At 47.1% G+C, this 21,418-nt stretch overlaps 1 protein-coding gene across 1 annotated transcript in view; it reads left to right on the forward strand.

Moving 5' to 3' along the window:
* Window positions 1–6,426, forward strand: part of PKD1L1 (polycystin 1 like 1, transient receptor potential channel interacting) — an 808,959-nt gene extending 802,533 nt beyond the window's left edge. Inside the window, exons 63-65 of the mRNA XM_073676922.1 lie at window positions 4,791–4,970; window positions 5,195–5,262; window positions 5,718–6,426. Coding sequence (XP_073533023.1) covers window positions 4,791–4,970; window positions 5,195–5,262; window positions 5,718–6,426 — 957 coding nt within the window. The remainder of the gene's footprint in view (window positions 1–4,790; window positions 4,971–5,194; window positions 5,263–5,717) is intronic.
* The last annotated feature ends 14,992 nt before the right edge of the window (window positions 6,427–21,418 follow it).

Genomic DNA, 21,418 nt, shown 5'->3' on the forward strand with positions numbered 1-21,418 from the left:
GCGACCCCTGTGACGTCACACGCCTCGACCCCGAGCGTGACCAAGCAGGAAGTACCACCAGCCTGGTCGCAAGGCCTAGTACCCCCGGGCGCCGCAATACCAACAGCGCCCCCTACCTCCGCGGAGCCCCCGGCCTGGTCGCAGGGCCAAGTAGCCCAGGGCGCCGCCGTCCTTACGGTGCCCTTCACCTTCCAGATACCCCAGGCCTGGCCGCAAGGCCCGGGCAACCCGGGCGCTAACACCACCGCGCCCATAAGACCAAAAGTGCCGCATCTGGGAGAGGACTTGTTTGCCCAACATACGTGCCCGGATGAGCAGCCCTTCATATGGCCACCGGAGTTTCACCATCCCCGACTCCGGAAAGAGAGACCCCTTGATGAACCCCTGATCCCGGCTCCAAAGCCCGTAAAGAGGATCTCGCCCCCGCTAGAAGAGACCCAGTTTGAGTGGGACCCCACCGGAGAAGACCTCATGGGGTTCACTCAGGAGACTCGGGCAGCTGCAGCGGAGCGTGCTGAGTGCTGCCGCCAACAACTCGAGGTCTTCGAGAGGGAGCGGAGAGAGAGGCGGGTCCGGGAACAGCAAGCTCAGATAAGGAGCGCGGAGCAGAAGAGCCGGGCCAGGAGAGACCCTCGTGCAGCGCATAGTCCCCGCACCATCGGGACTGTGATAAAGTTTAACATGCAGCATGGGTGGGGCTTCATCCGAGACCACCGCACCCTAGGCGACGTCTTCGTGACCAGGAGAGACGTTGAGTCCCACCTACCGGAGGGACACAGAGGTCGTGACCTTTACATCGGAGACGAGGTCACCTTCACCCGGCACAAGTGTGCCAAAGGACCCTACGCCCTCCATGTGCATCGTCTGATGGAGGAAGAGCTGCGGTGTGAGGAGGAAGAGCAAGAGGACCCGGACGGGTCTGAAGCTAAAGGAAAACATAAAGAAAGAGCAGGAGGACGCCGTCGTTAAGTACAGCAGAGTACAAGCTGTATATAGTTGCCCGTCGGGGCACAGTGAACTGTAACTGTTGCTAATATAGTCCCCGTTGGGACCAGCAAGTGTGAACTGTTTACCCGTATTTCCCTTAAATCCCACTGACCGAGGACTGAGAGCGGTCATTCCTCCCTAATACCTGGCCGAGGACTGAGAGCGGCCACTACCCCTTGTAAATAGTTGCGCGTCCTAAAGTGCCCCCTACCGGTTTTTGAAGGAAAACCATTTTTTCAAGAAAAGACTGTCGCACTTTACCCGGTCACGCGTTGCACAGTGACCGGAGGAGGAGCCAGAGGCGACGAGAATGTTATTTATACGAAAAGTTTATTTGATATATATATATATAATGTTTTATATGATATTTTAATATGTTTTATTATGTTGTTTATGAAAAAAATTTGTATGTTTTATGGTGTTTTGTTCTTACAGCCCGAGGACGTGCTGTGATTTACCAGGGGGGAATGTAGCACCCTGAGGATTCGGCTGCTACAGGGGTATTGCACCTCAACCCAGAGGTGTGATATTCCACTCCCGGGTAAGGATGGAGTGTGGACCTGAGCTCGGTAGGCTGCATGCACTACACACATCCCATTTCCGAGGAGCAGGCCGACGGTACTCCCACTTAGAAATGTGCAGGTACGACCGAGTCTGTTCCTGGCTGGAGTGGGAGGGGGGTGGTACATCCCAAGTAGTGTAGGGGCAGATAGGGGGAGCAGCCTGGGTAAAGATAGGAGCTCATTGGGTGCTGGTCGCCTGAGCTCACACATAGAGGGTGTATATAAGGTGGGCACCATCAAAGAACAGGGTCAGTCTGTCAGAGGGTAACCTGAAGAGCAGAGCAGAGCAGAAGAGCAGCTCCAAGCCCCAGAGAGAGAGAGAGTGGAGCAGAGAAGGAAAGACCCAGAGGAGACAAAGAGAGGACTCTGAGAACCCAAATTCAATCCCCGGGTGAAGAGTCGGCAATAGGGTACCGGATCCCAAACTGGTGGGGGCAAAAGCACACCCTAGCCAGAGACCGGAGGCCGTGGGCAGCGTCTGCCACGGCCACCCACTACATCCACCCCGAAGGCATACCACGTGGAGGGTCAGGGAACCCAAGGCCAAGGGTGTCCCAACAGAAGGCCCGAGGGAGCTGGACCTAGGTGGATCACTAGTGGGGACGGCCAGAGGAAAGGACAGAAGGAGAGCTCAGGGTCACGCTCCGGACTTGTTTGGGGGTTGGCTGAATCCAGGACCTGGTGGACGCAGCACGGCTCGGGTGGTCACTTGAAGCTGGAGTGACCGGAACATCAGCAGTGAGTAAATACCCTAAACTGCACAACCCGACTCTGTCTTCATTTAACATCTATGCTGCACCACCACAACCCCCATCCTCTGCACCTGACCCCCTGAGGCTATACCCCACCCGTTGGGGGTTATACTATCAAAAGCTGCACCAATACCATCAGCCTCAGCGGACCCTGCTGCAGCGGCGGCCATAGTGACCGCAATACAACGGGTGGCGTAGTCGACATTAAGAACTTAATAACATCTGTAGGACTGCCACATACAACTGAGTTTGACACCCTGGGCACGGACCGGGTCATAGCCACTCGGAAGACTACAACTCCCATCTGATCCGGCTCCGGATATTCCCCTAAAGAATATGGCCCAGGGGGCGCGTCACTAGATCAACCTAGGAGGTCTCCACTTCCCTTCGTTTCCTAGAATCTGGGCTCCCTTTCACTCTTCCCTTTGTGTTGCACTAAGTCTTTCCCACACCTTGCGTGACATTATGTGTTTGTTTATATACAAGTTCTTCTCACTAAATTAGAATATCATCAAAAAGCTAATTTATTTCAGTTCTTCAATACAAAAAGTGAAACTCATATTATATAGAGTCATAACCAACAGAGTGATCTATTTCAAGTGTTTATTTCTGTTAATGTTGATGATTATGGCTTACAGCCAATGAAAACACAAAAGTCATTATCTCAGTAAATTAGAATACTTTATAACAACAGCTTGAAAAATGTTTTTGAAATCCGAAATGTTGGCCTATTGAAATGGATGTTCAGTAAATGCACTCAATACTTGGTCGGGGCTCCTCTTGTATCAATTACTGCATCAATGCGACGTGGCATGAAGGCGATCAGCCTGTGGCACTGCTGAGGTGTTATGGAAGCCCAGGTTGCTTTGATAGCAGCCTTCGGCACATCTTCATTGTTCAGTCTGGTGTTTCTCATCTTCCTCTTGACAATACCCCATAGATTCTCTATGGGATTAAGGTCAGGCAAGTTTGCTGGCCAATCAAGCACAGTGATACTGTTGTTTTTAAACCAGGTATTGGTACTTTTGGCAGTGTGGACAGGTGCCAAGTCCTGCTGGAGAATAAAATTTCTATCTCCAGAAAGCTTATCGGCAGAGGGAAGCATGAAGTGCTCTAAAATTTCCTGGTACACGGCTGCGCTAACTTTGGTCTTGATAAAACACAGTGGACCTACACCAGCAGATGACATGGCTCCCCAAACTACACTGATTGTGAAACTTTCACACTACACCTCAAGCAGCTTGAATTGTGTGTCCTCCACTCTTCCTCCAGACTCTGGGACCTTGATTTCCAAATGAAATGCAAAATTTACTTTCATCTGAAAACAACACCTTGGACCACTGAGCAACAGTCCAGGTCTTTTTCTCCTTGCCCTAGGTAAGACGCTTCTGGCGTTGTCTGTTGGTCATGAGTGGCTTGACACAAGGAATGCGACACTTGTAGCCGATGTCCTGGATACGTCTGTGTGTGGTGGCTCTTGAAGCAATGACTCCAGCAGCAGTCCACTCCTTGTGAATCTCCCCCAATTTTTTGAATGGCCTTTTCTTAACAATCCTTTCAAGTCTGTGGTTATCCCAGTTGCTTGTGCATCTTTTTCTACCGCACTTTTTTCTTCCACTCAACTTTAAATTAATATGCTTGGATACAGCACTCTGTGAACATCCAGCTTCTTAAGCAATAACCTTTTGTGGCTTACCTTCTTTGTGGAGTGTGTCCATGACTGCCTTCTGGACACCTGTCAAGTCAGTCTTCCCCATGATTGTGGAGCCTACTGAAACAGACTAAGGAACCTTTTGAAACACTTAGGAAGCCTTTTGCAGGTGTTTTTTGTTAATTATTCTAATATAATGACTTTTGTGTTTTCATTGGCTGTAAGCCATAATCAACATTAACAGAAATAAACACTTGAAATAGATCACTCTGTTTGTAATGACTCTATATAATATGTGAGTTTCACTTTTTGTATTGAAGAACTGAAATAAATTAACTTATTGATGATATTCTAATTTAGTGAGAAGCACTTGCATATGTATGAGTGTGCTTTTGTTTATTTTTACTATATAATGGAAACAAGGGCAATTTTTTTTTCATGAACTTTTTATTGTATAATATTTCTAAAACCGTTTTTATTCTTTTTTACTCAGTAGCTTTATGGGGAGCTGTTAATTAGCCACAGAGTAATAGCACAGAGTAGTAATACACAGCTTCTGAGCCTGCACCCTCACCCGTGCCATACAATTACTGTGATCTTTGTGCTTAGCTTCGTCATTGTATAAATTCTGTGCTTGTAGCCTTGGGTAAAGACATGCAAAGCATAATATTTAAACTAAAATATATGACAGATTTACCATTTAACTTTACTTTTTTATAATTTACAATACTAAATATTTCTTTTTTATACCTGTGTTTCAATTGGCTTCCACAGTTTTCATACAATAATAATCAGAATGATATTGCTCTTACTTTATTTTTTTTCTGCTACTGACAGAATTACTACCTTGATGAATTTGAGGACTTGATAGATGAGCTTATGTTTCGGCTTAATGCTATATCAAATAGCCTCCATCACTCCCTTCCAGCAAAGTCTCAATGTTACACAGAAGAAGAGGGAGATATGAATCATCTTAGCTCCAGCTCTGATTTTTCGTTTAAGCAAACAATGACAGAGGTAAAATATAATTAAGTAGATAGTCTACCAATTGACCATTTAAATGGGTTGTTTGGTTTAGAAACCCCATTTGTAAAAAACAATTTTAAATGAACATACGGGGTTCCCAGTTCAAGGTTCCTCAGTGATTATTCTGAGAGTTTTAGACTTGTGTAGCATAAAAAGTGAATAAGCTAAAAGATGAAGGTAGCTATTATTGAATGTTTTCATTTATATTTTTCAAGGCAGAAGATTATACCCTGGAAGAAAAACTTAAAGTGGACTCTGTTACAATGCAAAGGGAATTAGATCGGTAAAAGATTTCTCTACTATTTTATATAATAGTGCTTTATCTGCAAAATAAAAAATGTACATTGCTATTCCTAATTATATACTAACTTGTCATATAAGATTATAATAAACACAGATAATGATGTAACAGGATAATGCTGATATACTATCCTATCGCACTGTTTGTGATGGAGTTGACGAAGATATATACATCAGTTTATAGATTTTATTTAGTTTATTTTTATATAATTTGTGCATACAGAAATTACTGTAGAGCAGCTATGTTGCATGATCGCTGGAAAGGTTGTGATCTTGTGTGCATCGCATGTAGCTATGTAGTGGGTTGTAATACATTCAAACACAAATTAGCATTTCTTGTATCTCTTGGCTGGTTGTATTAGAAATACATCAAGTATAGTTAATATTGGATCATTGAAGATTGATACATTGCTAATAGTATTATATTTGTTCTTTTAGTGCTTGTTCAGATGTACCTTTTAAAAATCAAAACTGTCTGCAAAATCCACAAGGCTTGGAGAGCACCTACAGGAATGGTTACAGTATTCCAGGCAATGTTCTGTCAAAGTCCAGCAATTCCGAAGATACCTTTAATCATGCATTAGATAATAAACAATGCATTCTTAAAGCTGAAAATGAATATGGCCTCTCAGTTGGAAACAACAAACATTGCTTAGCTGTTGGTCAACATGGGTATGCTTCAAAGTATCTGCCAAGTGATGAGAAAGCTATTTTGGCCCCTGTTTTGTATATGCTCCCAGGTGAAAATGCTATTGACCCTGAATATAGTAAAACAGACAGTAGAACCCGCTGCACTTCAGCCAACACACTAAACAAAAACCGCAGACCTCTTAGGCGCTCACACACCACAGTGATTAAACCTTTGCAAAGCACCACTACGGCTTTCTGGAGAACAAATGAACATGAAAACAAAGCGTCAGATGACCTTCGCAATGAAGAAGACTCTCAAAAATCACAGAGCGATATTTTCCAGCAAAGTTTTAATGATATCATAAATGTGAAGGAAAGTACCCAGACACATGTGGAAACAATCTCACATACACCTCTGCAGAATCTGATTAAAAATGCAGTGATCCAGAGCGATGTTAAAACTTCTCTTAAAACAAATGCCAGTGTGATTCCTTGTTCTGTAAAACAATGTTGGTAGTGTGAGGACTTTCAATATGAATTTTTTCTTGTGTATTTCAATCTTGTTTGTGATGCAGGTGAAATGTAACCCTGTATACAATTCATAAAGTGAGCTATACATACTGTATCAACAAGCTTCTTTTGGATTTCCTGGTATTTTTTAATCTCATTCTTTGTATTATGGTGATCTATTTATCTGTCTTTAGAAAATTATATAAAAATATAATACTCACACATAGATTGTTCATAAAGTATTGTGCACTATATAAAATGTTTTTAAAATGTTTAGAACATTTTTTACAGATATCCATTTTTACACTCTTGACGCTAAACATCATTTTTGAGCTTCCTCAGGATTCAAAGATGGTTGGAATCATCTCAAAGGGGCATGGTCTGACACCAATTTAAACTTTCAGGCAAGTAGGTAATATATTGGCGTGTCTATGGTCCATTTTATGGCTAAGCATTCTTTCTCCACAATGGCATAATTTTTCTCGCAGTACGAGAGCTTCCAGCTCATATACAGGATGGGATGCTCTTCCCCATTTATCTCCTGCGACAGCACAGCTTCTATGCCAACTTCCGAGGCGTCTGTCTGGAGCACAAATTCTTTAGTAAAGTCTGGTGCGACCAGGACTGGCTGCTTACACAGCGCCAGCTTCAGCTGCTGGAACGCCATCTCAGTTTCAACTGACTATTTCACCATCGTTGATTTGGTTTCTTTCAGAAGGTCCGTCAGTGGTGCGGCAATCATGGCAAAATTTGGGATAAACCACCGGTAATATCCCACGATTCCAAGAAACGCTCTCACCTGCTTCTTGGTGTGCAGTTTCAGCCAGTTCTGAATTGCTTCGATTTTATTGACCTGTGGCTTAATTTCACCTCTCTCTACGACATAGCCTAAGTACTTGGCCTCCTCCTTTCCAATAGCACATTTTTTCCGACTTATAGTAAACCACGCCATCCTCAGAGCATCCAGAATCGCCTGTACCTTTGGCAGATGAGTAGCCCAGTCTGGGCTAAAGACGACAATGTTATCAAGGTAGGCTGCGGCATACTTCTTATGTGGGCCGAGGATTCGATCCATGGCCCTCTGGAAGGTGGCTGGGGCGCCCTGCAGTCCGAAAGGCATTCAGGTGTACTGGAAACACCCATCAGGTGTTGAGAAAGCTGTTTTCTCCTTCGCCCTCTGGGACATGGGGATCTGCCAGTAGCCCTTCGTCAAGTCGAGGGTGGTAATATATCTCGCAGGTCCAAGCCTCTCGATGAGTTCATCGACGCGTGGCATCGGGTATGCTTCACACTTGGATACCTCATTCAGCTCACAGTCATCGTTACAAAATCTCCACCACCCATCGTGCTTCGGCACGAGAACGATGGGACTCTACCATCCGCTCTTTGATTTCTCTATCACCCCAAGATCCAGCATCCTCTTCACCTTGGTTGAGATTACCTCACGGCGGGCTTCAAGAATCCTATAGAGTTTAAGGTTTACCCTAACATGCGCTCCCGTCAGCACGTCATGCTCGACCACCTGCTTATGCCCTGGCAATGCCGAGAACAGGTCACGGTTCCGTTGCAGCAGCTCTCTACATTGTTGCTTCTGTGCTGGCGATAGAATCTCTGCTATCGTGACGTCCTCGACTTTGGCTTTGGGACTGGCTGGGACAAGGAGCCACCAACATTTCCCGATCTCGCCATGGCTTGAACAAGTTCACATGGTACACTTGGTGCGGTTTTCTTCGGCCAGGGTGGTGAACTTTGTAGTTCACTTCGCTGAGTTTCTCCACCACCTCATACGGGCCTTGCCACTTGGCCAAGAATTCGAGAGTGGGAATAAGCACAAGAACGCGATCCCCAGGCTAGAACTGCGTCAGCCTCGCTGATCGGTTATAGACCCTTGCCTGGGCCTCTTGTGCCTAGAGGAGATGCGCCTTCATGATAGGCATCACTTTCGCCATTCTCTCCTGCATCTGGGCGACATGTTCTATGATACTCTTGTAGGGCGTAACCTCCCGTTCCAGGTTTCCTTGACAATATCCAGGGGCCCTCCTGGATGTCGTCCCCACAGTAGCTCAAATGGGGAGAAACCCGTAGAGGCTTGTGGGACCTTTCTTACCGAGAAGAGCAGAAACAGTAGCAGGTAGTCCTAGTCACAACCATCCTTCTCTACGACCTTTTTGAGCATTGCTTTTAAGGTTTTATTAAAGCGCTCCAGCAGGCCGTCTGTAAACGGAGGTTCGCAGCTGGATAATCTGAAGGACTTTACATATCTCCTTCATTACCTCGCTCATGAACGAGGTTCCTTGGTCCATTAGTATCTCCTTCGGCAGTCCGGTCCTGGCAAATATATGGACAAGTTCCCGGGCTAAGCTGCTACTCGACGAGTTCCTCAGTGGTACCTTTTCCGGGTACCGGGTCGCATAGTCCATGACCACCAGGATGAATTGGTGGCCCCGTGCCGATTTAACTAAGGGCCCCACAAGGTCCATGGCAATCCTCTCAAAGGGGATTTCTATCTCAGGTAGGGGGAATAAATGACTACAGAAGTGGAAAGAGGGGGCGGTTATCTGGCAGGTGGGGCAGGACCTACAATAGTTTAGGAGCTCCCGGTAACACCCTGGCCAATAAAACCTCATCAATATCTTCTCCTGAGTCTTCTCGACCCCCATGTGTTCCCCAGAACATGTGAATGGGTTATATCTAATACCCTCTGTCGGTATGGCCCTGGAACTAACAGCTGCTCCACTATCTCATCACCACTTGGTTTGGTCACCCGATGCCCACACTTCGCAGTTCAGGGGGAGTTATTGTATCAGGTGTCTGCCCCCGACACTTGAGCAACCCCATTACAGACAGTAAAATTGTCCCATGCCACCTTCAAGGTCAAGTCCGAACTTGAGCAGACCCAAACTTCTCTCCTGGCACTTCTAACTCAGGGAGGTCGGCCTCATCGGTCACAGTCTCTCCGTCGTGTCTGGCATGGGCACACAATGGGAACTCATCCCCTTCAGATGTCGACTGGGGTATTTCCCTAGGGACCTGGATTTTGTCCACACGACTCAGTCCAGTTGCTTCACCCACAAGTCCCAGAACAAAGGAAAATCACGCCCCAATATGAGGGGATGTGTCAGGTCCTTGACCACCCCGACCTCGTGGGATTGGGCACCATAGTCTGTTCCCGCTGACACTCTGGCCGCAGGGTAGTCTTTTTGCGTCCCCATGTATGCAGCGAACACCCACAGTTTTGGCAGGGATTAGCTGGTGGGGAAGGGTGGCGCTGATCAGGGTCACCAGACTCCCTGAGTCCAATAGTCCAAGTACCATCACCCCATTGATTGACACGGCACATGCCTGCGGGCCCTCACCAGGTTGACCATCCACGCTATAAGCCGCATAGCCATGATAGGAACAACACTGACATAGGTTGCAGTCCATTGGTTCAGGGGACATATGGTACTGGGCGGCTATGTGTCCAGGATTATGACACTGCCAAAATACCGCATCTCTCACAGCAGTCTTTGCAGGGCCCCCAGTGGGATTGGGACGACCCCTGTTTGTGACTTTAGACCCCTTACGTGGTGAGCCTGCCTCTCTTTGGGTACTCAAGTACAGGGAATAGACTATGTCCGGTTTCCCAATGGATTTTTCGCCTACGAGGTCGTCCGTGTTCCTTGGGTCGCCCTGGGCAACCCAGGTATGCACCGGCCTGGGTAGGGAATGGATGAACCTGTCCATCACCACACGTTCAAGCATCTGGGCAGGAGAGGAAGACTCTGGCTGCAGCCATTTCTGGACTAGATGTAGCAAGTCAAAAATCTGCAAGCAAGGGTGTTTGTCACCAGCATACACCCAGTGGTGGACCCTTTGTGATCTGACAGATATAGTCACTCCTGAGTGTGCCAGTATCTCTGTCTTTAATTTGGCATATTCCTGTGCATCCTGTAGGGCTAGGTTATAGTATGCCTTTTGGGGTTCACCCATTAAATAGGGGGCCAGCACCTCCGCCCACTGCTCCGGCGGCAGTTTTTCCCACTCTGCTACCCCTTCAAACACAGTCAGAAATGCCTCAACATCATCCCCTGGGGTCATCTTTTGCAACGCATGCCTTACCGCCTTCCGGACGAATTACACATCACCTGGACTTGGGAGAGGGGCGGATTCCCTGCTGCAGATCACCCCTGCTAGGAGGTCCATCTGCCGTTGCCTCTGTTGGATCTGCTGCATGAGGAGTGTATTGGTCTCTTGCTGTGCTTGCCGGCTCTGCAACTGCTGCTCTCGTTGCTGGTGTGGAGGCTCCTGGTGCTGCTGCTGCATGTTCTGTTGGCTCTGCAAGTGCTGTTGATGTTGCTGTTGTTGACTCTGAAGCAAGTGCTTGAGGAGCTCCTCCATGCTGCCGGACATCTCTGGCTGGCTGGCGGCCTTTACCCAGGACATCCACCGTTCTCTGTGGGAGGTACACGTGTTCCTGGAATCTTGCTCGCACTCTCACACCAACTGTGGCAAGACGACTCACTCGACTGCAGTCGGAAGTAGACACAGGAACTTTTTCGGCTGCAGGTTTATTTTAACAGCATAAAGCACTGCAGACTTCAGCCAAATAAAACTTAGCCTTGCTGGCATAAAGGTAAAACAGAAAGACAAAGGATAACACAGTCCATGTGTGTACAGGTTCGCCTGCACCACTTTGCAGAAAACTTCAGCTCCACCTGAGCTGAGACTCCACAGCCTGGAGACTTCACTCTCCAGTCACACCAACAACAGAAAAAAAACCAGGACTGAGCATTTAAACTTTCTCAGCCACACCCTGAGCGGAGGTAGTGTGAATGGCTTCCCACCCTCTTTGCCATTCACAAAAAAACACACCCTTTAAGTGAGTTAACCCCCAGCTTATAACAGGCTGGCAGAAAGTTTGTAGGTTTCAGTTCACACAGGCTTGCAGCTGAAGTGACACATACCTCTCCTCGTTTATAACACCAGTGACTCTGTCACGATAGCAAGACACCCCCTATAAAGGAGTGGTTCTGCAGGTGGTGACCACAGACTGTTTTCATCCTTTTTGGCTGTTGTTTTGGTCACTTTTGCATTTTGTCATTGCTCTCACCCCTAGAGGTAAAGTAGCATGAGGCAGTGTCTACAGTACAACCCACATAAGTTGCTCAGGTAGTGCAGCACATCCAGGATGGCACATCTATGCGAGCTGTGGCAAGAAGGGTAGCTGTGTCTGTCAGCACAGTGTCCAGAGCATAGAGCTGATACCAGCAGACAGGCCAGTACACCAGGAGATGTGGAAGGGGCCGTATGAGGGCAACAACTCAGCAGCAGGACCGCTACATCCTTCTTTATGCAAGGAGGAACAGGGGGAGCAGTGCCAGAGCCCTGCTAAATAACGTCCAGCAGGCCACTAACATCCATGTGTCTGCTCAAACTGTCAGAAACAGACTCCATGAGTGTGGTATGTTGGCCTGACGTCCACAATTGGGTGTTGAGTTTCTAGCCCAACACCTTGCAGGGCGATTGGCATTTGCCAGAGAACACCAAGATTGGCAGATTCAACATTGGTGCCATGTGCTCTTCACAGATAAGAACAGGTTCAGACTCAGCACATGTGAGTCCGGAGACGCCACAGAGAACGTTCTGCTGCCTGCAACATCCTCCAGCATGACTGGTTTGGCAGTGGGTCAGTAATTGTGTGGGGAGGCATTTCTTTGGAAGGCCGCACAGCCCTCTATGTACTAGCCAGGGGTACCCTGACTGCCATTAGGTACTGGGATGAGATCCTCAGACCCATTGTGAGACCATATGCAGGTTCAGTGGGCCCTGGGTTCCTTCTGATGCATGATAATGCTAGGCTTCATGTGGCTGATGTGTGTCAGTAGTTCTTGCATGATGAAGGCATTGATGCTTTGGACTGGCCTGTCCGTTCCCCAGACCTGAGTCCAATTGAGAACATCTGGGACATCATGTCTCGTTCCATCCTCCAATGCCACGTTGCACTACAGACTGTGCAGGAGTTGACTGATCCATTAATCCAGGTCTGGGAGGATATCCAACAGGAAAACATCCTCCACCTCATTAGGAGCATGCCCATGCGTTGTAGGGAAGTCATACAAGCACATTGAGGTCACACACACTACTAAGTATCATTTCCTTGTCTTGAGGTATTTCCAGTGAAGTTGATTTTGAGTATCATTCCATATCCAAACGCTCATGGGATATTACTTTCAATTTACAATAATCATTTATGTGTTTTATTGTTCTCCACACATTCCACTATGTAACGAATAAAGATTTGCAACTGGAATATTTCATTCAGTGAAATCTAGGATGTGGTATTTTAGTGTTCCCTTTTTTTTTGAGCAGTGTACAGTACAGACCAAAAGTTTGGACACACCTTCTCATTTAAAGATTTTTCAGTATTTTCTTGACTATGAAAATTGTACATTCACACTGAAGGCATCAAAACTATGAATTAACACATGTGGAATTATATACTTAACAAAAAAGTATATAATTCTGAAAATATGTCTTATATTCTAGGTTCTTCAAAGTAGCCACCTTTTGTTTTGATGAGACTGCTTTGCACACTCTTGGCATTCTCTTGATGAGCTTCAAGAGGTAGTCACCGGAAATGGTTTTCACTTCACAGGTGTGCCCCGTCAGGTTTAATAAGTGTGATTTCTTGCCTTATAAATAGGGTTTGGACCATCAGCTGTGTTGTGCAGAAGTCAGATGGATATACAGCTGATAGTCCTACTGAATAGACTGTTAGAATTTGTATTATGGCAAGAAAAAAGCAGCTAAGTAAAGAAAAAAAGAGTGGCCATCATTACTTTAAGAAATGAAGGTCAGTCAGTCCGAAAAATTGGGAAAACTTTGAAAGTGTCCCCAAGTGCAGCTGCAACAACCATCAAGCGCTACAAAGAAACTGGCTCACATGAGGACCGCCCCAGGAAAGGAAGACCAAGAATCACCTCTGCTTCTGAGGATAAGTTTATCCGAGTCACCAGCCTCAGAAATCGCAGGTTAACAGCAGCTCAGATTAGAGACCACGTCAATGCCACACAGAGTTCTAGCAGCAGACACATCTCTACAACAACTGTTAAGAGGAGACTTTGTGCAGCAGGCCTTCATGGTAAAATAGCTGCTAGGAAACCACTGCTAAGGACAGGCTACAAGCAGAAGAGACTTGTTTGGGCTAAAGAACACAAGGAATGGACATTAGACCAGTGGAAATCTGTGCTTTGGTCTGAGGAGTCCAAATTTGAGATCTTTGGTTCCAACCACCGTGTCTTTGTGCGACGCAGAAAAGGTGAACGGATGGACTCTACATGCCTGGTTCCCACCGTGAAGCATGGAGGAGGAGGTGTGATGGTGTGGGGGTGCTTTGCTGGTGACACTGTTGGGGATTTATTCAAAATTGAAGGCATACTGATCCAGCATGGCTACCACAGCATGGCTACCCAAACACACCTCCAGGCTGTGTAAGGGCTATTTGACCAAGAAGGAGAGTGATGGGGTGCTACGCCAGATAACCTGGCCTCCACAGTCACCAGACCTGAACCCAATCGAGATGGTTTGGGGTGAGCTGGACCGCAGAGTGAAAACAAAAGGGCCAACAAGTGCTAAGCATCTCTGGGAACTCATTCAAGAATGTTGGAAGAACATTGCCTGCGACTACCTCTTGAAGCTCATCAAGAGAATGCCAAGAGTGTGCAAAGCAGTCTCATCAAAGCAAAAGGTGGCTACTTTGAAGAACCTAGAATATAAGACATATTTTCAGTTGTTTCACACTTTTTTGTTAAGTATATAATTCCACATGTGTTAATTCATAGTTTTGATGCCTTCAGTGTGAATGTACAATTTTCAAAGTCATGAAAATACAGAAAAATCTTTAAATGAGAAGGTGTGTCCAAACTTTTGGTCTGTACTGTATATATATATATATATATATAAAATTAGAATATCATCAAAAAGTTAATTTATTTCAGTTCTTCAATACAAAAAGTGAAACTCCTATATTAAATAGAGTCATTACAAACAGAGTGATCTATTTCAAGTGTTTATTTCTGTTAATGTTGATGATTATGGCTTACAGCCAATGAAAACACAAAAGTCATTATATTAGAATAATTAACAAAAAACTCCTGCAAAAGGTTTCCTAAGTGTTTCAAAAGGTTCCTTAGTCTGTTTCAGTAGGCTCCACAATCATGGGGAAGACTGACTTGACAGATGTCCAGAAGGCAGTCATGGACACACTCCACAAAGAGGGTAAGCCACAAAAGGTTATTGCTTAAGAAGCTGGCTGTTCACAGAGTGCTGTATCCAAGCATATTAATTTAAAGTTGAGTGGAAGAAAAAAAGTGCGGTAGAAAAAGATGCACAAGCAACTGGGATAACCACAGACTTGAAAGGATTGTTAAGAAAAGCCCATTCAAAAAATTGGGGGAGATTCACAAGTAGTGGACTGCTGCTGGAGTCATTGCTTCAAGAGCCACCACACACAGACGTATCCAGGACATCGGCTACAAGTGTCGCATTCCTTGTGTCAAGCCACTCATGACCAATAGACAATGCCAGAAGCATCTTACCTGGGCCAAGGAGAAAAAGACCTGGACTGTTGCTGTCACGCTGTCTCAGTATACTGGAGGTAGGGGGCCTAAGCTGACCCTAAGCTGGGGCCCTGACTAATCCCTCAACCTGGAGGTACTGTTAAAGGTACAGAGGTCCAGGCCGCCAGCGTAACCCCTACCTCCTGAGGATCCCTGCACCTAAGTAATCTAGTCCTGAGAAGGACCCCGATCACAACAAAAGGGGACAAGAAATAATATGCCCACACACAGTACTTAGACGAACGAGACAGTACAAGGGAAAAACCAAAACCACCTTGCATACAACAACTACACAACTACAACAGAGGGAACACCAACGGGAAAGGAGATAAATGATAAAGCGAGGAAGGGAAAAAACACTCCAAGTACACTTATCTCAGAAACTCCAAACACCACGATCCGCTCTGTAAGTCTGAATGAAATGCTTTCACCGACACTTCCCAAACAGACCAGCAGGCATTTGAAGGAGTCTCACTACAGAAGTATTGATTGCAGCTGGCTCGTCTAGCACAGAGAGAGAGAGAATTAACTCCCTCACTGCCGAAAAACACAAAGCACCAACAAGTCAGCTGCGAGAAGTCAGGCTGTGTACTCGTGACGATCTTCGTGGCGACACACCCGTGACAGTACCCCCCCTTCTACGAGGGGCCTCCGGACCCTCAGGGCCAGGTTTATCCGGGTGAGTCGTGTGGAAGGCCCGAACTAATCGGTCTGCGTTAATATCCGACGCAGGAACCCACATCCTCTCCTCAGGACCATACCCTTTCCAATGAACCAAGTACTGAAGGGACCGGCGATTAAAGCGTGAATCGATGACCCTCGATACCTGGAACTCCAAGTTACCATTGACCAACACTGGAGGGGGAGGTAAAGGTGACGGTACCACCGGCGCCACATACCTCTTAAGCAATGATCTGTGGAACACGTTGTGAATTTTAAACGTAGGGGGGAGGTCAAGACGGACTGCCACCGGATTAATAATAGAACTGATTCTGTACGGCCCGATGAACCTGGGACCCAGTTTCCAGGAGGGAACCTTAAGTTTAATATTCCTGGTAGACAACCATACCCGATCGTTCACACTTAGGTCCGGACCAGACACTCTCCTCCTATCAGCCATACGTTTGTATCGGTTCCCCATAGTATTCAGATTCTTCAGCACCCCTCTCCATACTGAAGCGAGTGATGAGGAAAATCGTTCCTCCTCAGGAACCCCCGAAGAGCCCCCCCTACTGAAAGTACAAAACTGGGGGTGAAAACCATATGCCCCAAAAAACGGGGACTTACCAGTGGACTCGCTCCGCCTATTATTAAGAGCAAACTCTGCCAGAGGTAAGAAAGAAGCCCAGTCCTCCTGGTTCTCTGACACAAAACACCGGAGATATGTCTCCAAGCTCTGGTTCATACGTTCCGTCTGACCATTGGTCTGAGGATGAAAAGCCGATGAGAATGACAAATGCATCCCCCGCCGTGCACAAAACGCCTTCCAGAACTTGGACACAAACTGAGACCCCCGATCAGACACCACCTCGGAGGGTACCCCGTGAAGCCTCACAATCTCCCCAATGAACACCTGCGCAAGAGTTTTAGCATTAGCGAAAGCCGGAAGAGCGATAAAATGTGCCATCTTGCTGAACCTGTCCACTACAACGAGTATGACCGTTTTACCCGAAGACGGAGGGAGGTCCGTATTAAAGTCCATAGACAGATGAGTCCAAGGACGCTCCGGGATCTTCAAAGGTAAGAGGGCCCCAGACGGACGGGTATGTGAGGTCTTAGAGCGCGCACAAACCCCACAGGACGCGACAAAAGTTACCACCTCCTTATGTAAGTTAGGCCACCAAAACCGACGCGAGAGGAGATCCACAGTTGCTTTACTCCCCGGGTGTCCTGCAAAAACTGAGTTATGGTGTGCGTCGATCACCTTTTGTCGCAACTGATCTGGAACAAACAGTCTCCCCGGAGGTCCAACAGGGGCGTCCCCCTGAGCCTCCAATACCTCCTCCTCCAGCTCAGAGCATACTGCCGAAACCACCACCCCCTCCTGAAGGATAGGAATCGGGTCGTCCGTATTCCCGGCCCCAGGGAAACTACGAGATAAGGCATCCGCCTTTACATTTTTTGACCCAGGACGATATGTAACGACAAAATTAAACCTGGTAAAAAACAATGACCACCTAGCTTGTCTGGGATTCAGACGTTTCGCGGACTCCAGATATAGCAGGTTCTTGTGATCAGTGATGACGGTGACCGGATGGACTGCCCCCTCCAAAAAATGGCGCCACTCCTCAAAAGCTAACTTAATGGCCAAGAGTTCCCTATTGCCGACATCGTAATTCCTCTCAGCGGACGACAATTTTTTAGAGAAAAAGGCGCACGGATGCCACTTACCAGGGGACGAACCCTGTGACAATACTGCTCCCATCCCTACCTCGGAAGCGTCTACCTCTACAATGAATGGCTGTGACGCATCAGGTTGAATGAGTATGGGTGCCGAGGCAAAACATTTTTTCAAGGAGGAGAATGCTTGACAAGCCTTGTCAGACCACCTAGAAAAATCCGTCCCCTTTTTAGTCATGTCTGTGAGAGGCTTAACCATGGACGAGAAATTACGAATGAACTTCCGGTAATAATTAGCAAACCCAAGGAAACGTTGTAGTGCCTTAAGATTCTCTGGCCGATCCCACTCAAGAACTGCCCGCACTTTCCCAGGGTCCATACGAAAACCGGACGCTGAAACCAGGAAGCCTAAAAACTGGAGTTCCTGTACGGCGAACACACACTTTTCCCATTTGGCATACAGTTTATTATCCCGCAAGATCTGTAACACCTGCCTAACGTGCTCCTGATGAGACACCAGATCCGGCGAGTAAATTAAGATATCATCCAGATATATGACAACAAACTGTCCCACCAGGCGGCGAAAAATGTCATTAACAAAGTGTTGGAACACCGCCGGGGCATTAGTCAGACCGAATGGCATGACAAGGTTCTCATAATGCCCCTCCGGAGTGTTAAACGCCGTCTTCCACTCATCCCCCTCCTTCATCCTAATCAGATTGTACGCCCCCCTGAGATCCAACTTAGAGAACCATTTGGCGCCCACGATCTGATTAAAGAGATCGGGAATAAGTGGGAGCGGATACGGATCTCGGACCGTAATCTGATTAAGTTCACGGAAATCCAGGCAAGGGCGTAGGCCTCCATCTTTCTTCTTAACAAAGAAGAACCCCGCAGCCACCGGTGAAGATGAAGGTCTAATATGCCCCTTAGCCAGACTTTCTGAAATATAATCCTTCATGGCCTGCCTCTCAGGACCAGAAAGGTTATACAACCTAGCTTTAGGTAACTTGGCCTCAGGGAGCAGTTTTACAGAACAGTCATACTCGCGATGAGGAGGTAGTTCCTGACACCCTTTCTCCGAGAATACATCCTCAAAGTCCGCCAGAAATGGAGGTAAGACCCAAGGAGTAATCGCACCGATGACCGTGTTCATGCAGTTTTTATTACAGAATTTACTCCATTGGCTTATCTCTCTGGTTTGCCAATTAATAACCGGGTTATGCTTAGCTAACCAGGGAAGGCCCAACACTATAGGAGTGGGAAGACCCTCCAACACGTAGCAAGACAACAGTTCTTTATGTATCGCCCCCACTTGAAGTTTTACGTCATGCACAGCTTGCAAAAAACTTCCCTGACCGAGAGGCCTGGCATCGATCGAGAATATGGGGATGGGTTTAGCCAACTCACTCAATCGCATACCTTGAACCCGGGCAAACCGAGCATCAACCAGATTAGCCCCGGCCCCACTATCCAGAAGAACAGATATCCTCTCAGTTCTCGTACCCACCACCACCTCCGCCGGTACGAGAAACTGAGACGAACCTAGGGACGAAATACCTACTCCCAGATTGCCATCCACCACACAACCTGGGATCAACAGTTTTCCGACGACTCTTCACTCTGCAAGGGACGGGATGGACACCCCCCAATAAAATGTCCATTTCTCCCGCAGAAGAAACACCTTCCTGTCTTATGGCGCACCACCGGTCCCCTCCCCCGAAATGATGTCCCTCCTAATTGCATAGGCTCCTCTGGACTGACCAGGGGAACCACCATATGAGGGGACCTTGTAGGAGGTGGAGTCATCACAGGGGGTAGAGTTATCCCGCACCTCTCCCGAAGCCGTCTGTCAACGCGAATAGCAAGGGCCATAGCGGCTTCCAGTGACGCGGGAGAGTCATACTGTGCCAACACATCCTGTAATTTGTCGGATAAACCATGACAAAACTGGCTCCTAAGAGCCGGGTCATTCCACTGGGTGTCCGTGGCCCACCTACGGAACTCCGAACAGAATTCCTCCGCCGGACGATCTCCCTGCTGGATCCTACGTAACTTAGACTCAGCAAGGGAGATCCGATCTGGGTCATCATATACGAGTCCCAGAGCAGCGAAAAACCTATCCACTGACTGGAGAGCCGGGGAGCCCGGGGGAAGAGAGAACGCCCAAGATTGTGGGTCCCCTAGTAGGAGCGAGATGACAATTCCCACCCTTTGTTCTTCACTCCCCGATGACCGAGGCCGCAGCCGAAAGTACAACTTGCATGCCTCCCGGAAAACAAAAAACTTGTCCCGCCCCCCAGTGAACCTGTCAGGGAGAGCTACTTTAGGTTCTGGTCCAGCTTGCTCCTGAGGATGCAAAACCTTGGACCTAACGTCCGCCAGCTCCATGGACAAACTCTGCAACTGCCGAGCTAGACCGGCTACTGGATCCATGGTAGCTGGAGAAAAACTAAGTGGGTCGGTGAAAATGTCACGCTGTCTCAGTATACTGGAGGTAGGGGGCCTAAGCTGACCCTAAGCTGGGGCCCTGACTAATCCCTCAACCTGGAGGTACTGTTAAAGGTACAGAGGTCCAGGCCGCCAGCGTAACCCCTACCTCCTGAGGATCCCTGCACCTAAGTAATCTAGTCCTGAGAAGGACCCCGATCACAACAAAAGGGGACAAGAAATAATATGCCCACACACAGTACTTAGACGAACGAGACAGTACAAGGGAAAAACCAAAACCACCTTGCATACAACAACTACACAACTACAACAGAGGGAACACCAACGGGAAAGGAGATAAATGATAAAGCGAGGAAGGGAAAAAACACTCCAAGTACACTTATCTCAGAAACTCCAAACACCACGATCCGCTCTGTAAGTCTGAATGAAATGCTTTCACCGACACTTCCCAAACAGACCAGCAGGCATTTGAAGGAGTCTCACTACAGAAGTATTGATTGCAGCTGGGCGAGGCTGGACCTCGTCTAGCACAGAGAGAGAGAGAATTAACTCCCTCACTGCCGAAAAACACAAAGCACCAACAAGTCAGCTGCGAGAAGTCAGGCTGTGTACTCGTGACGATCTTCGTGGCGACACACCCGTGACAGTTGCTCAGTTGTCCAATGTGTTGTTTTCAGATGAAAGTAAATTTTGCATTTCATTTGGAAATCAAGATCCCAGAGTCTGGAGGAAGAATGAAGAGGCACACAATCCAAGCTGTTTGAGGTCTAGTGTGAAATTTCCATAATCAGTGATGGTTTGGGGAGCCATGTCATCTGCTGGTGTAGGTCCACTGTGTTTTATCAAGACCAAAGTCAGCGCAGCCCGTCTACCAGGAAATTTTAGAGCACTTCATGCTTCCCTTTGCCGACAAGCTTTTTGGAGATGAAAATTTCATTCTCCAGCAGGACTTGGCACTAGTGATGAGTGAGCACTAAAATGCTCGGGTACTGGTTGTTTGAGTCAAGCAAATTGGAATGCTCGAGTGCTTGGTTCGAGTAACGAGCTCAATGTAAGTCTATGGGAATCTCGATCATTTTTCAGGCGCCCCCCCGGCAGTCTGCACAGGGCCTAAAAATTGCCCAAATTGATGGGAACAGTGCTCAAATGACATGGGAACAGCATGGGGAAGACCCCTGGAAGCATTTCTGACTCCCAGGTCAATGCTGTCAACAACATTGTCAGAGGCATTACGCCACTTTTACGGACTCACAATAAAACATTCAAAAATGAAACCAAAATGGATTTTCCTGGGAAATATGTTAATAAACATTCTTTCCAGGGTAATGACTTGTATATAAGGCAAAATAAATTACCAAAAACAAAAATGCGCCTCCACACCTTGGGCTATGTTCACACGTAGTGTTTTTGATGCGTTTTTGCACTTTTGCATTTCTTTCAACCGTGACATATACATTCACCGGGAAATGTCATTTTAACATTTTACAAACTTATCTGGCCATGTGGTGTGTGAAACATCTTCAGACACATCCTATTTTATTTATGAAGGAGGGATTGTGAAATTCACAAACATTATTTTTACAGCTTTACTATTCTTAAAGGGCCAGC

The sequence above is a fragment of the Phyllobates terribilis genome, unplaced genomic scaffold (assembly GCF_046119375.1).
Source record: "Phyllobates terribilis strain yellow unplaced genomic scaffold, ASM4611937v1 Scaffold_4__5_contigs__length_816908805, whole genome shotgun sequence".
NCBI lineage: Eukaryota > Metazoa > Chordata > Amphibia > Anura > Dendrobatidae > Phyllobates > Phyllobates terribilis.